The sequence below is a fragment of the Panulirus ornatus genome, chromosome 25 (assembly GCF_036320965.1).
Source record: "Panulirus ornatus isolate Po-2019 chromosome 25, ASM3632096v1, whole genome shotgun sequence".
Lineage (NCBI taxonomy): Eukaryota > Metazoa > Arthropoda > Malacostraca > Decapoda > Palinuridae > Panulirus > Panulirus ornatus.
In genome coordinates, this window is record NC_092248.1 from 2868992 (window position 1) to 2886800 (window position 17809).

The 17809-nt window shown below is 40.4% G+C and overlaps 1 protein-coding gene across 6 annotated transcripts in view; it reads right to left on the reverse strand.

Annotated features, from left to right (window-relative positions):
* The window catches only part of LOC139757171 (sodium-dependent neutral amino acid transporter B(0)AT3), a 242905-nt gene that overhangs the window by 24121 nt on the left and 200975 nt on the right, over positions 1 to 17809 (reverse strand). For 2 of the 6 annotated variants that reach the window (XM_071677294.1, XM_071677298.1), the window contains one exon: positions 5896 to 6002. The exons of the other annotated variants lie outside the window; for them this stretch is intronic. In XM_071677294.1, coding sequence (XP_071533395.1) covers positions 5910 to 6002 — 93 coding nt within the window. In that variant the 3' untranslated portion in view covers positions 5896 to 5909. The remainder of the gene's footprint in view (positions 1 to 5895; positions 6003 to 17809) is intronic. 6 annotated transcript variants of the gene reach the window in all.

Sequence of the window (17809 nt, forward strand, 5' to 3'; positions counted from 1 at the left end):
AATGTGTCTGATGATAGAGTGGCAGATATAGGGTGTTCTGGTCAAGGTGGTGTGCAAACTGAGAGGGTTAGGGAAAATGACTTGGTAAACAGAGAAGAGGTAGTAAAAGCTTTGCGGAAGATGAAAGCCAACTTCCACACATTCTTCAACACTCGCAGAACTTTCGCCCCCTCCAACACCCTATGATTCACTTCCGCTTTCATGGTTCCATCCGCTGCCAAATCCACTCCCATATATCTATAACACTTCACTTCCTCCAGTTTTTCTCCATTCAAACTTACCTCCCAATTGACTTGTCCCTCAACCCTACTGTACCTAATAACCTTGCTCTTAATCACATTTACTCTCAGCTTTCTACTTTCACACACTTTACCAAACTCAGTCATCAACTTTTGCAGTTTCTCACCCAAATCAGGCACCAGCACTGTATCATCAGCAGAAAACAACTGACTCTTCCCAAGCTCTCTCATCCACAACAGACTGCATACTTGCCCCTCTTTCTAAGATTCTTGCATCCACCTCCCTAACAACCACAACCATAAACAAATTAAACAACCGTGGAGACATCACACACCCCTACCGCAAACCTACATTCACTGAGAACCAATCACTTTCCTCTCTTCCTACATGTACATATGCCTTACATAAAAACTTTTCACTGCTTCTAACAACTTACCTCCCACACCATATATTATTAATACCTTCCACAGAGCATCTCTATCAACTCTATCATATGCCTTCTCCAGATCTATAAATGCTACATAAAAATCCATTTGCATTTCTAAGTATTTCTCACATACATTCTTCAAAGCAAACACCTGATCCACACATCCTCTACCGCTTCTGTAACCACACTGCTCTTCCCCAATCCGATGCTCTGTACATGCCTTCACCCTCTCAATCAATACTCTCCCATATAATTTCCCACGAATACTCAACAAACTTATACCTCTGTAATTTGAGCACTCACTTTTATCCCCTTTGCCTCTGTTCAATAGCACTATGCAAGATTCCGCCAGTCCTCAGGCAACTCACCATGAGTCTTACATATATTAAATAGCCTTACCAACCAGTCAACAATACAGTCACCCCCTTTTTTAAATAAATTCCACTGCAATACCAACCAAACCCGCTGCCTTGCCGACTTTCATCTTCCGCAAAGCTTTTACTACCTCTTTTCTGTTTACCAAATCATTCTCCCTACCCTCTCACTTTGCACACCATCTCGACCCAAACACCTTATATCTGCCACTCTATCATCAAACACATTCAGCAAACCTTCAAAATACTCACTCCATCTCCTTCTCACATCACCACAACTTGTTATCACCTCCCCATTATCCCCCTTCACTGATGTTCCCATTTGTTCCCTTCTCTTACGCACTTCATTTACCTCCTTCCAAAACATCTTTTTATTATCCCTAAAATTTAATGTTACTCTCTCACCCCAACTCTCATTTGCCCTCTTTTTTGCCTCTTGCACCTTTCTCCTGACCTCCTGCCTCTTTCTTTTATACATCTCCCAGTCATCTGCATTATTTGCCTGCAAAAATCATCCAAATGCCTCTCTCTTCTCTTCACTAATAATCTTACTTCTTTATCCCACCACTCACAAACCTTTCTAATTTGCCCACCTCCCATGCTTCTCATGCCACAAGCATCTTTTGCACAAGCCATCACTGCTTCCCTAAATACATCCCATTCCTCCCCCACTCCTCTTACGTCCTTTGTTGTCACCTTTTTCCATTCTGTACTCAGTCTCTCCTGGTACTTCCTCACACAAGTCTCCTTCCCAAGCTCACTCACTCTCACCACTCTCTTCACCCCGACATTCTCTCTTCTTTTCTGAAAACCTCTACAAATCTTCACCTTCGCCTCCACAAGATAATGATTAGACATCCCTCCAGTTGCATCTCTCAGCACATGAACATCTAAAAGTCTCTCTTTCACACGCCTATCAATTAACATGTAATCAAATAATGCTCTCTGGCCATACGTATACTTATGTATATCTCTCTTTTTAAACCAGGTATTCCCAATCACCAGTCCTTTTTCAGCACATAAATCTACAAGCTCTTCACCATTTCCAACATTTACAACACTGAACACCCCATGTACACCAATTATTCCCTCAACTGCCACATTACTCACCTTTGCATTCAAATCACCCATTACTATAACCCGGTCTCATGCATCAAAACTACTAACACACTCACTCAGCTGCTCCCAAAACACTTGCCTCTCATGATCTTTCTTCTCATGCCCAGGTGCATAAGCACTTATAATCACCCATCTCTCTCCATCCACTTTCAGTTCTACCCATATCAATCTAGAGTTTACTTTCTTACACTCTATCAAATACTCCCACCACTCCTGTTTCAGGAGTAGTGCCACTCCTTCCCTTGCTCTTGTCCTCTCACTAACCCCTGACTTTACTCCCAAGACATACCCAAACCATTCTTCCCCTTTACCCTTGAGCTTCGTTTCATTCTGAGCCAAAACATCCAGGTTCCTTTCCTCAAACATACTACCTATCTCTCCTTTTTACTCATCTTGGTTACATACACACACATTTAGACACCCCGACCTGAGCTTTCAAGGAGGATGAGCACTCCCCGCGTGACTCCTTTTATTTCCCCTTTTAGAAAGTTAAAATACAAGGAGGGGAGGGTTTCTAGCCCCCCGCTCCCGGCCCATTTAGTCGCCTTCTACGACACGTGAGGAATGCGTGTGAGGTATTCTTTCTCCCCTATCCCCATAAAACCAGCTATGCTTATAACAGCATCCTATGCATTATTGTTAGATGCTAAAACCCCAAATTTTTCCCTATGCTGGTCACTCTACATAGAGATGGTACGGAGACCTGCTGGAGATATGTGGCCCTACGTTATGTAATACTTTGAGAAGCTTTGACACTCTCACAAGAACATACATGTTGGTGATGAAAACCCAAAGTAATGATATTAGTCTGTGACAAAGAAAAATCCAAAAATATCACATATCTCACTACTCATGCCTGAGAGTGCTCTTGGGATACCTCATCTGCATGGCAGTGAAACAGCAAAAGCTAAAGGGCATGCAGCAAATGTAAACAATGTTTCAACCACATGAATTGTGTATCGTTCTACAGCATTTATGAAATTATAAATACTGTGCTATATACATCATAGATCAAATATAATACATCAGAATCACTTGACAAACCTCTTAAAACATCATTCAAGATATCACTGGAGAAAGGCAAAGTGACAAGGGAGTGAAAAAGGGGCATATGAGATACCTCTCTACCTGAAAGGAGATTGGGAAAAGGTGTTGAACTACAGCCTGGTCTCCTTAACAAGTGAGAGATAACAAGGGTGTAGGGAAATGAGGCCAAGCACAACAAATCTCTCACATTTCTATGACATAATGAACTTTTTTCAGACAAAAGAGAAAAATGGATGGACCATTTGTGTTTGGCAGAGAGCATACGACATTGTTCCTCATGGAAGGCTGATTAGGAAGCTGGATTACCATGCATGTATAAGGGGAAGGCTTCTCCGAGGGAGAGATTATCTTGGTGAAAGGGTAGAAAGGATGCATGTCATGGGAGAGGTTTTTGAAACTGGTTGTGGTCAACAGTGGAGTGCAACAGGGTTCAGTGCTGGGACCATAATTATTCTTGTCTGCATATGACATAAGGGTCATGAGGGAAGTGAAATGTGAGGAGGATTGAACCAACTGACAAAGAGACCTAAACAGACTCCACAGTTGGTCTGTTACATGTTTGATAAAATCTAACCCAAATAAATGTAATGCAATGAGGATAGGTCACAAGGACAGAAGGCATTGCTATAAATATCACCTAACAGGAAATAAGTTGCTGGAATCTGTGTGTGACAGAGACCTGGGAGAAGACATTACCCCTAACCTGTTGTGAAAGTCCCACCTTAGAATAGTTAAGGAGACCGACTGTCTGCTAGTAAATATCGTAACTATGTTCAAGTTCACAAAACAGAAAATATTCAGCGAGCTGTTCACATCCTATGGAGAGCCAAAACTAGAAAATGCTTCTCAAGGTTGGTCACTGCTTGTAAAGAAGCACAAATAGCTAGTAGAAAAGGTCTTAAGAAGGGCAACGAATATAATGCCAGAATTAAAAAAGTGAGTTATAGGGAAAGGCTAAAGGCCTTTAATTTGCCCACAATGACAAAGCAGAGTGACCTGATGACAAACTTTACATTTTCAAACTGGGTTGATGATGTAGACACTGAACCTTCTTCAAAAGAAGTAGAGATAAAACACACAAAAGACATAAGAAATTAAGCAGGAAAATTGTTAAAGAAAGCATATACATAAGTACTTTTATAATACATGAATGACAAATTAATGGAATAGATTGGATGAGGATGCAGTAAATGTTAAGTAGAGAAGGTTCAAGAGATTGGGGCCCCAACAGTGTAAAATACCCTCCCCACACAGGATGAGAAGTCTCTTGCCAACCATTGAGGTTATGCTCCTAAGAGACTCCATGGTCAGGATAACTGTGGTAGGCAAGGTAGAAGACATATATGAAATGGGAGGTTTGGGTTCTTGAGAGCCTTGAGCATGTTATGCTTATTCTACAAAAGTACAAAGAAATGATATACAAAATTGTTACTCAATAATATGATGGCAGCATGGTATCCGTAATGCCACACATCCATACTCCCAAAAAGTAGCCAGCTAGCTATGTTACACAAAGGGCTACTCTGAAACTCATCCTTGCAACACCAACTGGTTATGATAATCCTACAGCCTCTCTCTAGCAATGGTGGTCTGCTGGGCTGGACTATAAGCAGCCTGAAGCCATGTGATACTCGCCCAATGTGCAGAAAAAATACTGGTGGTGCTGCGGAAATCCACGGATACTCAAAAGTTATACCATGGACAGTAAATGGTAAACATTATTCTAAGCATGTGTACTCTTAGCTGTCATTGGCAAAACCATGGTAGCCAATAACCCTCTGTATTTAAAAATAGGTAATTACACATGAGCCTCCATAATGCAGTGTTTAGTGTTACAACACATCACCCTAACAGGCCCATGTTTAAATCCCAGACAGGGGAGTTGACTTACAGCTAACCCAGGTGTTTATCTTCCCCTCAAGGGCTAGTCAATGAATAGGTACCTCATATGAACTGGGGTGTGTATATGTGTGTATAAATAGGGTTAATACATGGTATATACACTCTCACCTTATGATACACATATAGTATCACACACACACCCACATAACCTTGGTAATCACAAATATACAGAAACAAGTATTACACACACACACACACACACATTCATTTCATGTGCAATTAATTAAGTTTGATTTCACATACACATATACAGAAATATTAGTAGAGGGAGCCATTGCTTATGTTAAAACAAACCTAAATGAAATATCAAAGTAAGTCATCATTTGCCAGCATTAAATCTATATGATATATAATTATTTGGTGTGGGTGGAGTAACATATCTGAATAAAGAGTTATGATTATTACTACACTAAAAAGTCAGATCTTATTGCAAAACACTTACAGTGAGTGCCTCAACACTTTTGTGAGGAAAACAGCCACAATAAGCTTATCTAGGATTAGAACACTTTAAGCAAGCATCTTATGTGAGGATTTGGCTTCATGTGAGGAACCAAGCTACATTACACAGCCAATCATAACAACATCCTCAGTAAGGAAATTTAAAGAATAAATCAAGGGTCCTACACCTGGGAATCTTTCACCTAATGTCTGAAAAATACTTTAGTACTTTTCCATAACTGATTGGCTGAAATCTCTGTAAGCTCGGCACTTCACTAACTGCATCACTTCTTCATGTCCTCAAGACAAAAATTGCTAGGTGTTATCATCTACAGTTTCCCCACACACCTCAACCTCTCTGACTAGAGGTTATCATCAAGGCTGTTGGATGAGTCTACCCTATCAAGGAAGAGACGAGTCCACTCGCTATCAGAAGTGTCACTTCGATGCATTGGCTGTAAGAAAGAGTTGGTACGTTCTATACTAACTTCTGATTAAGGTATGGCATAAGCCTTGATATCTTCTTTCTTTTATCAATACATTCTCGGCAAAAGAATATATATAGGGTTGGTTATCAAAAAGTTATGATTCATGAGAAAAAATTCAAATTTTTCTTTATTTCTTGCAAGTTATTTTGGAGTTTCTTTTGCTACCCTAAAAACTTTTTTTGTGTATTCTACTTTATTCTTTGTGCCATTTCTCAAAGAATTCCAAGGTCGTCTATGAAGAACCTCAATTGAACATGGTTAACGCACACTCAACCATGCTAATACCCAACTCACAAATATATTCCTCATTCTGTCCCTCCATCTTTCTTTTGATACACTCATTTCACCCAAAAATGTGTACAGACAGTGCCTGCCAATGAAGTGGGTGCAAGGGGGCTATGGTACAACCATCAATGATAAACTTGAAATGAAACCATAAAAATGTGTATTCACCACCAACTAGTATTTCGTTACTTTCCCTTTTCTTTTTATATACTCTTGAAATGACCAAGAACTGAATCAGCAAGGTTCTGAAGCCACTGACGATCCATATTTGCCCAAATTTTAAGAATGGATACCTCTAGCTTAAGTAGCAACAAAGTATCCATGTTACATAATTTCATCTTCATAAGTGCCCACAAGTTTTTTATTGGATTCAGATCCAGTGAATTCACTGAAAACTCCACTACATAATCCTTAAGCCAATCAGTGACTAATATGGTAGTGTGGCAGGGAGCCCAATCCTGCATGAACTTTCGGGCTTGCACTTTTTGAATGAGTCTGTAAGATAGTCACACAGTAGCTTGAATTAACTGTCTGTTCATAGTTTCATTCTCTGGCAACACTACAAGGTTCCTAACACTAAGATATCTGAAAAAATTCCAGACCATAAGTGAAGTAGGACACTTTACAGCACTGTAATGTACCTGGGGTCAAATGCATCACAGTCTTGTCGACTGTATACATGTCCGCCAAGGCTACCTATCATAGAAATGGTGGATACATCACTCTCCAAGACATCTGAACATAGCCATATCCCACACTACATGTTTTTTGCAAAAATCAATTCTTATCTTCTGGTGTCTATGGGTTGTGAACAGTTTGGGACGCAACCTGATGCTCTAGTGCTTAAGGTCGTTGTGGAAGCAGTGATGACTTGTCCTTACTGACATATCGCTGAGCAGCCCAGGATTTTTTCTTTTAATTCTTTTGCACTAAAGCATGGCTCTGCAATAACTTGATGTTTAAGAACATTCAAAGTACACAGAGAGATTTTTCTGGCCTTCCCAAAGTGTTTCACATGGGTCGGTATAGTGGTGCTGCCACCATCATTAAATTTCTTCACACATTGCTGTACTGATCTCTAGCTTACATAGGTAATATACGAAATTTCCATAAATGTTTTATTTCCCATGTAAAGTGCACCTATAGAAGCTATTCTGTCACATGTAAGATCAGTATTTCCAACTATAGCAGGTGGCAGAGGTACAAAAGGGAAAAAAAAAAAACAAACATCTAGGGCAGAAGTGGGGAGTACAACTAGGAATTCCCTCCTCCAACAACAGTTAAACTGCTAATGAGGTGGGTTCATGTAGCAGCATGTCATATAGATGCCACTGCTTGCGAGTAGGCACCAACTTCACTGGCATACACTATCACTATCTTAGGTAGGATGGCCCGCTCACACCTATTTCATGGGCAGGCATTGTATGTTGTACATGTTTTCCCACACTCGGTCATTCTTTACAAGTGAATTCCATTCTCTATATATTCATGCAGCATTCTTACTTTATTATCATTATCAACTCTATTTGCTAAAAAAGCATCATGTCTACCTCTCAATAGTTGTTGATAAGCAGCCAATGACCAGGGTGGTATATCACCAGTACTACCCACCTGGGTATCAGAAGGATTAGTGATGAGTGAAAAGTGAGCCAGTGGTTGTCAAGTTACACTCTTTTGACCCAGGTAACTGTCTTTTCTTTCTGCCTCACCTACACATGGATTACTGGCATTCCGTCTGAAACATACAATCTCTCCTTGTCACGCATAACTCTTGACAATGCTTAACTCACACAGATCATTCTTCATAACTCTTAAATTTTCCTGTGGTGAGCACTATGTGCTAGCCCTGCCTTTTGGCAAACTGGTAGCAGCAACTGATGGAAGTAGTAGGTAGGAACATTTAGGCAGGAGCATTAGGTAGAATGTAGTAGGTGGGAACATTGGGCAGGAGCATTAGGAAGACATAGTCAGAAGGAACATTAGGGAAGAAGCCTCTCCAAACACTGCATTAGAGTTGCCCTCTGCCAGTGGTCTGTTAAGGGTGACGCACTAAAGGCTTAAGAGTGGCACTAGAGTTCACTAGTTATGGAAACTATTGCTGTGGCCACACACTTGAGAGAGTTCCAGGTGGGAGCAGGAGTCAAAGACAGAGATAAATAGATAGAATATCTACCTTTCAAGAAATCCAAATGATTAGTATACACTCTAATTCTTAAATGAAGGCTGTTTGTTTGATTTGCTTAAAAAATATAAAGACTAAACAGTAACACTTCTTTTAACAATCCTCAAAGTACTTGCACGCTTCTGAAATTCAAATGTCACCACTATTGCATACCTGATTTCAATCTGTATCCAACCTACATACCTATGATGAGATTTTGCCAAAATGACGAGGCTAGCATGTAGTGCTCATTACACATCTTGCTTCATGAAGTATGCTATTTCACTCTGCTGCCAAATTCATAAAATCAAAATCTATTCTGAGTCCATGTGAGATTGATTTCAATCAAATATCAAATTTTCTTTAAAATGTTTCCATAGGTCTTCCATCTGAGAATTTTATTTCTCCTGGTAGAATACAGAATAACCCTAACAACTTTCCTACAGGACTCTCATATATTTCCACCTGATATCTTTTTGATATATTCCATGGTATCTTGCAGTCAACTTTGTTTCTTCCTTATTGGAAGAATTTGAAGTTCATGAAGTTTTCCTTTACCATATCAATTTGTTGCAATATGTAGATTAATATGTATCTTTCTCTTCTTTTTAGGATGAAAAAGTTCCAGTACTTTCAGTCTCTCTCATGGTAGTTCATATATTTCATTCCCTTAGTTCTGCTCATTAAGTATTTATGAATTCATTTAAACTTACCTATTTCCATTTGTTTGGTTGGTGACCACACACAGCAATATTCAATTTCGCTTTTATGCATACATAAAACATCTTTATCAATAAATATCTGTCTCTTAGCTCCAAAGTGCTATCTTCTCAATGTACATCCTTAAATCTTTGATGTTTGTTTCACTTTCTATCACTTTCCCTGTTAGGTTTGGTATGGTTTCTTCAAAGCATTTTTACTTGCACCTATTTACTCAATTCTGTGATTCAAATTCCAGCTACAGGTACACCACCAATTTTCTGGCACCCTTGGTTCCAAAGCCTTACTGGATTAACCATTTTTCCGGACCAACCATGGTCATGTAATGACAATTCATCAACACACCTCTAACCCACTTATCATACATCTTCCATGTGTCTACAGTATACCAAGGACTGCTAGAAATTTAAATCAAACAAATATTAAATGTTTGAGCACCCTAAGATGGTAAGTCTGTCCTTAGATTGTTTGTGTTGTTAGTGTTTTCCTAATTGTGCATGCCAGAATAATGCAGTTTCATCTGCATTATACAACTGCTCAGGACTGAGGTGTTCGTCAGTTATGAGTTTTGCATATTCGTCCACATACTCGGCAGCTCCTTCGTGGTTTGCAGACCACTTTCCTCCGCACACTTTATTCATGGAAATTCCATGAGGCTTCTTGAATCTCTGAAGCCATTTTTCACTATAGTCACACTCATATTGTGATTTAAGTTCTTCATGGAACAACTTAGCCTGGTCCATTATCATGCTACCTAACAAGTCCATCCATCACTCTGACGCTGTTGAAACCATTCCATCATCACTCAATCATGCTCAGTACTCTTACCATCTTTCATACTTTCTCTAATCATTATTAGCTTCTTGGCATCGCTGTCTACATAGAATCTAAATATTTTCTCCCTTTGCTTCTTTATATCATAAACAGTTAATGAACCAATGCTGTAGATGTCACACAGCTTACACACTGAAACACCACAGTCCATTTTTTCAACAGTTCTACTTTATCTTGGATCGATAAGGACTGGTGTTTATGTTTGACAACATGAATGACACTCTCATATGTCTTAGAAGCCATAGCTAAGGTTAAATCTAATAAAAATAAGCTAAGAATTTCACAGAATTGCAGTATCACCTCCATCAAGTGCAGTGTAAAGAATATGAATAAGTGTGCTCTACACACAATGCCATCTGTGGCCGCCCAGTAAACTAGTCTAGGGCCGCGGTAATTTCAAGTTCCCTCATGTAATTTTGTCCAGACTAAAGGAGGTGCCGAATCATCAGTTGCCAGAAATTCAGTGGTGTACCTGTAGTTCACTTTTGCCCATGTGTAGGCTATTATTTTGCTTACTCTGGTGTCTTTGGAAAAGCACCTGACAATAATTTCTCTTACTTCCCTCTCAATATTTGATATCACCATTATAAAGGGAGATGAGGATGACAGTGTTTCCTCAACAAAACATGTGTGTCAGTCATGAGTCCATTTGCTATCACAGTTAATTTTCTATTATGCAAAAACTGATCCATTTTCCAATCTTACCCTCAATGTTTTGTTTGCTATTTTCAAAAAAGAAATTTTGTGCCTTACTTTATCATATGCCTTAACACAATTGAGTAAATGGTGTCCATTCTCTTCCCTAGCGAAAAGCTTTGTATTATGCCACTGCAATGATCTAAAATCTGGGACAGACTACTTTTCCTTGTCCATGTTGACCTTCATTTATGTAGGTGTTCTTGATCAGACGTTCTGCACTGTATAACTTTATCACCCTTTCAAAGACAATTATTGCATGTGAAGTCAAGCTAAGTGATTTATTCTGCTTTAGTAATAGCTTAGATCCTCCATATGCCATTTTGTGAATGTCTGTAATTTTGCTCTCATCCTAACTTTGCCTCATCATTATCTTTACTGGTTTAATTACTGTAATTTTTTTCTTCTTTACAAAGATGGCTGGGATTCCATCCAATCCTGGAGCTGAATTTTCTCCATGTGATCAATTGATCGAATTACTCTGTATCATTTTCTTACATCTCAGTATCTCTGACTGCATATTCATGACATTTGGTTTAATCGTTCATCACGTGATTTCACCTTGCATTTTCAGCTAAATACATCCTGGTTACCTTAGTGCCATTTTTGTGATTTTCTCTCACTTTAAGGGTTTAGTTTCTGGCTTCTTGTTTTTCTTTGTTCATGTAAAAGAATGGAAACTTCAGGTTCTTTCTAATTTTGCATATCTCTATTTTCATCTGTTCTTATTTCTTATCTTTTAGATTTCATTATCTTCTTACCAATGTTCTTTATTTTCTAATGAACTCTTAATCTTACCTCACTCTTTACAAACGTTTTTTTCCAAGTTCTTTTCATCTAATGTTTTCTCTCTTGGTATCTTCCACTTTGTGTGGTTCTGGGTTATGAAGGATAAAGAGATTAAGACAAGCCTAACCTGACCTTAACGCTATTCCTGGACAATATTGATCTTGCATGGCCCAACTATATTTCTGTTTACATGTTTTGTATTGAGAGGGTGAAGGCATATACAGAGCATCAGATTGGGGAAGAGCAGTGTGGTATCAGAAGTGGTAAAGATGTGTGTATCAGGTGTTTGCTTTGAAGAATGTATTTGAGAAATACTTAGAAAAGCAAATGGATTTGTATGTAGCATTTATGGATCTGGAGAAGGCAGATGATAAGAGTTGATATAGATGCTCTGTGGAAGGTATTAAGAATATATGGTGTGGGAGGTAAGTTGTTAGAAGCAGTGAAAAGTTTTTATTGAGGATGTAAGGCATGTGTATGTGTAGGAAGAGAGGAAAGAGATTGGTTCTCAGTGAATGTAGGTTTGCGGCAGGGGTGTGTGATGTCTCCATGGTTGTTTAATTTGTTTATAGATGGGGTTGTTAGGGAGGTGAATGCAAGAGTTTTGGAAAGAGGGGCAAGTATGCAGTCTGTGGTAGATGAGAGGGCTTGGGAAGTGAGTCATTTGTTGTTCGCTGATGATACAGCGCTGGTGGCTGATTCAGGTGAGGAACTGCAGAAGCTGGTGACTGAGTTTCGTAAAGTGTGTGAAAGAAGAAAGCTGAGAGTAAATGTAAATAAGAGCAAGGTTATTAGGTACAGTAGGCTTGAGGGACAAGTCAATTGGAAGGTAAGTTTGAATGGAGAAAAACTAGAGGAAGTGAAGTGTTTTAGATATCTGGGAGTGGATTTGGCAGCGGATGGAACCATGGAAGCGGAAGTGAATCATAGGGTGGGGGAGGGGGTGAAAGTTCTGGGAGTGTTGAAGAATGTGTGGAAGTCGAGAACATCATCTCGGAAAGCAAAAATGGGTATGTTTGAAGGAATAGTGGTTCCAACAATGTTATATGGTTGCAAGGTGTGGGCTATAGATAGAGTTGAGCGGAGGAGGGTGTATATGCTGGAAATGAGATGTTTGACGACAATATGTGGTGTGAGGTGGTTTGATCAAGTAAGTAATAATAGGGTAAGAGAAATGTGTGGTGATAAAAAGAGTGTGATTGAGAGAGCAGAAGAGGGTGTTTTGAAATGGTTTGGTCAAATGGAGAGAATGAGTGAGGAAAGATTGACAAAGAGGATATATGTGTCAGAAGTGGAGGGATCGAGGAGAAGTGGGAGACCAAATTGGAGGTGGAAAGATGGAGTGAAAAAGATTTTGAGTGATCGGGGCCTGAACATGCAGGAGGGTGAAAGGTGTGCAAGGAATCGAGTGAATTGGAATGATGTGGTATACCAGGGTCGACGTGCTGTCAATGGATTGAACCAGGTTATATGAAGCGTCTGGGGTAAACCGTGGAAAGTTCTTTAGGGCCTGGAAGTGGAAAGGGAGCTGTGGTTTCAGTGCATTATACATGAGAGCTAGAGACTGAGTGTGAACAAATGTGGCCTTTGTTGTCTTTTCCTAGCGCTACCTCACACACATGCGGGGGGAGGGGGTTGTTATTTCATGTGTGGCGGGGTGGCGATGGGAATGAATAAAGGTAGACAGTATGAATTATGTACATGTGTACATATGTATATGTCTGTGCGTGTATATATATGCATACATTGAGATGTATAGGTATGTTATTTGCGTGTGTGGATGTGTATGTATATACATGTGTACGTGGGTGGGTGGGCCATTCTTTCATCTGTTTCCTTGCGCTACCTCACTAACGCAGGAGACAGCGACAAAGTAAAATAAATATAAATAAATAAAATGTTTTGTATATAGATTGTAACCTATAGTGCCCTTCATGATATTGTAAATTTGTTTCACTTTTAGTGTTTTCCCTTACTTTTACATTTTGTTTGCATTTTACATATCATCTAGTTTTGTTATGCAGTTTTTTTCTTTTTTTGTAGATTCCTAATGATGTGTCTATGAAGGTGAGAGCTTGATTGAAATAAAATGCATAACTTTGGACAACTGGTGTATAAGCACCACCTAATGGTAGAATAAAACTGATAAAATCAGAGAACACAAAAAAGAAAATAAATAACTCTAAATATACTGTTGTAGTCAATGCTATGTACATATATGTATTTTTTTTTTTTTTTTTTTTTTTTTTTTTTTTATACTTTGTCGCTGTCTCCCGCGTTTGCGAGGTAGCGCAAGGAAACAGACGAAAGAAATGGCCCAACCCCCCCATACACATGTATATACATACGTCCACACACGCAAATATACATACCTACACAGCTTTCCATGGCTTACCCCAGACGCTTCACATGCCTTGATTCAATCCACTGACAGCACGTCAACCCCGGTATACCACATCGCTCCAATTCACTCTATTCCTTGCCCTCCTTTCACCCTCCTGCATGTTCAGGCCCCGATCACACAAAATCTTTTTCACTCCATCTTTCCACCTCCAATTTGGTCTCCCTCTTCTCCTTGTTCCCTCCACCTCCGACACATATATCCTCTTGGTCAATCTTTCCTCACTCATCCTCTCCATGTGCCCAAACCACTTCAAAACACCCTCTTCTGCTCTCTCAACCACGCTCTTTTTATTTCCACACATCTCTCTTACCCTTACGTTGCTCACTCGATCAAACCACCTCACACCACACATTGTCCTCAAACATCTCATTTCCAGCACATCCATCCTCCTGCGCACAACTCTATCCATAGCCCATGCCTCGCAACCATACAACATTGTTGGAACCACTATTCCTTCAAACATACCCATTTTTGCTTTCCGAGATAATGTTCTCGACTTCCACACATTCTTCAAGGCCCCCAGGATTTTCGCCCCCTCCCCCACCCTATGATCCACTTCCACTTCCATGGTTCCATCCGCTGCCAGATCCACTCCCAGATATCTAAAACACTTCACTTCCTCCAGTTTTTCTCCATTCAAACTCACCTCCCAATTGACTTGACCCTCAACCCTACTGTACCTAATAACCTTGCTCTTATTCACATTTACTCTTAACTTTCTTCTTCCACACACTTTTCCAAACTCAGTCACCAGCTTCTGCAGTTTCTCACATGAATCAGCCACCAGCGCTGTATCATCAGCGAACAACAACTGACTCACTTCCCAAGCTCTCTCATCCCCAACAGACTTCATACTTGCCCCTCTTTCCAAAACTCTTGCATTTACCTCCCTAACAACCCCATCCATAAACAAATTAAACAACCATGGAGACATCACACACCACTGCCGCAAACCTACATTCACTGAGAACCAATCGCTTTCCTCTCTTCCTACACGTACACATGCCTTACATCCTCGATAAAAACTTTTCACTGCTTCTAACAACTTGCCTCCCACACCATATATTCTTAATACCTTCCACAGAGCATCTCTATCAACTCTATCATATGCCTTCTCCAGATCCATAAATGCTACATACAAATCCATTTGCTTTTCTAAGTATTTCTCACATACATTCTTCAAAGCAAACACCTGATCCACACATCCTCTACCACTTCTGAAACCACACTGCTCTTCCCCAATATGGTGTGGGAGGAAAGTTGTTAGAAGCAGTGAAAAGTTTTTATCGAGGATGTAAGGCATGTGTACGTGTAGGAAGAGAGGAAAGTGATTGGTTCTCAGTGAATGTAGGTTTGCGGCAGGGGTGTGTGATGTCTCCATGGTTGTTTAATTTGTTTATGGATGGGGTTGTTAGGGAGGTAAATGCAAGAGTTTTGGAAAGAGGGGCAAGTATGAAGTCTGTTGGGGAAGAGAGAGCTTGGGAAGTGAGTCAGTTGTTGTTCGCTGATGATACAGCGCTGGTGGCTGATTCATGTGAGAAACTGCAGAAGCTGGTGACTGAGTTTGGAAAAGTGTGTGGAAGAAGAAAGTTAAGAGTAAATGTGAATAAGAGCAAGGTTATTAGGTACAGTAGGGTTGAGGGTCAAGTCAATTGGGAGGTGAGTTTGAATGGAGAAAAACTGGAGGAAGTGAAGTGTTTTAAATATCTGGGAGTGGATCTGGCAGCGGATGGAACCATGGAAGCGGAAGTGGATCATAGGGTGGGGGAGGGGGCGAAAATCCTGGGGGCCTTGAAGAATGTGTGGAAGTCGAGAACATTATCTCGGAAAGCAAAAATGGGTATGTTTGAAGGAATAGTGGTTCCAACAATGTTGTATGGTTGCGAGGCGTGGGCTATGGATAGAGTTGTGCGCAGGAGGATGGATGTGCTGGAAATGAGATGTTTGAGGACAATGTGTGGTGTGAGGTGGTTTGATCGAGTGAGTAACGTAAGGGTAAGAGAGATGTGTGGAAATAAAAAGAGCGTGGTTGAGAGAGCAGAAGAGGGTGTTTTGAAGTGGTTTAGGCACATGGAGAGGATGAGTGAGGAAAGATTGACCAAGAGGATATATGTGTCGGAGGTGGAGGGAACAAGGAGAAGTGGGAGACCAAATTGGAGGTGGAAAGATGGAGTGAAAAAGATTTTGTGTGATCGGGGCCTGAACATGCAGGAGGGTGAAAGGAGGGCAAGGAATAGAGTGAATTGGAGCGATGTGGTATACCGGGGTTGACGTGCTGTCAGTGGATTGAATCAAGGCATGTGAAGCGTCTGGGGTAAACCATGGAAAGCTGTGTAGGTATGTATATTTGCGTGTGTGGACGTATGTATATACATGTGTATGGGGGGGGTTGGGCCATTTCTTTCGTCTGTTTCCTTGCGCTACCTCGCAAACGCGGGAGACAGCGACAAAGTATAATAAAAAATAATAATATATATATATATATATATATATATTATCCCTGGGGATAGGGGAGAAAGAATACTTCCCAAGTATTCCCTGCGTGTCGTAGAAGGTGACTAAAAGGGGAGGTAGCAGGGGGCTGGAAATCCTCCCCTCTTGTTTTTTTTTTTAATTTTTCCAAAAGAAGGAACAGAGAAGGGGTCCAGGTGAGGATATTCCCTCAGAGGCCCAGTCCTCTGTTCTTAACACTACCTTGCTAATGCGGGAAATGGCAAATAGTTTGAAATATTTTATTTATGTATTATTTATTTTGCTTTGTCGCTGTCTCCCACATTAGCGAAGTAGCGCAAGGAAACAGACGAAAATATGGCCCAACCCATCCAAATACACATGTATATACATACATGTCCACACATGCAAAAATACATACCTATACATCTCAATGTATACATATATATACACAAACAGACATATACATATATACACATGTACATAATTCATGCTGTCTGCCTTTATTTATTCCCATCACCACCCCGCCACACATGAAATAACAACCCCCTCACCCTGCATGTGCGCGAGGTAGTGAAGGATGAGACAACAAAGGCCACATTCGTTCACACTCAGTCTCTAGCTGTCATGTAATAATGCACCGAAACCACAGCTCCCTTTCCACATCCCTTTACCCCAGACGCTTCACATGTCCTGGTTCAATCAGTTGACAAAACCATTTCAAAACACCCTCTTCTGCTCTCTCAACCACACTCTTTTTACTACCACACATCTCTCTTACCCTATCATTACTTACTCGATCAAACCACCTCACACCACATATTGTCCTCAAACATCTCATTTCCAGCACATCTATCCTGAGGATGGGGAGAAAGAATACTTCCCACATATTCCCTGCGTGTCGTAGAAGGCGACTAAAAGGGGAGGGAGCAGAGGCTGGAAATCCTCCCCTCTCGTTTTTTTTTTAATTTTCCAAAAGAGGGAACAGAGAAGGTGGCCAGGTGAGGATATTCCCTCAAAAGCCCAGTTGTCTGTTCTTAACGCTACCTTACTAACGTGGGAAATAGTTAATAGTATGAAAGAAAGATATACATAGTGCTAGGAAAAAAACAAAGGCCACATTTGTTCACACTCAGTCTCTAGCTGTCATGTATAATGCACCGAAACCACTGCTCCCTTTCCGCATCAAGGCATCACAAAATTCCATGGTTTACCCCAGACGCTTCACATGCCCTGGTTCAATCCACTGACAGCATGTCGACCCCAGTATACCACATCGTTCCAATTCACTCTATTCCTTGTACGCCTTTCACCCTGCTGCATGTTCAGGCCCCGATCACTCAAAATCTTTTTCACTCCATCCTTCCACCTCCAATTTTGTCTCCCACTTCTCCTCATTCCCTCCATCTCTGACATATACACCCTCTTTGTCAA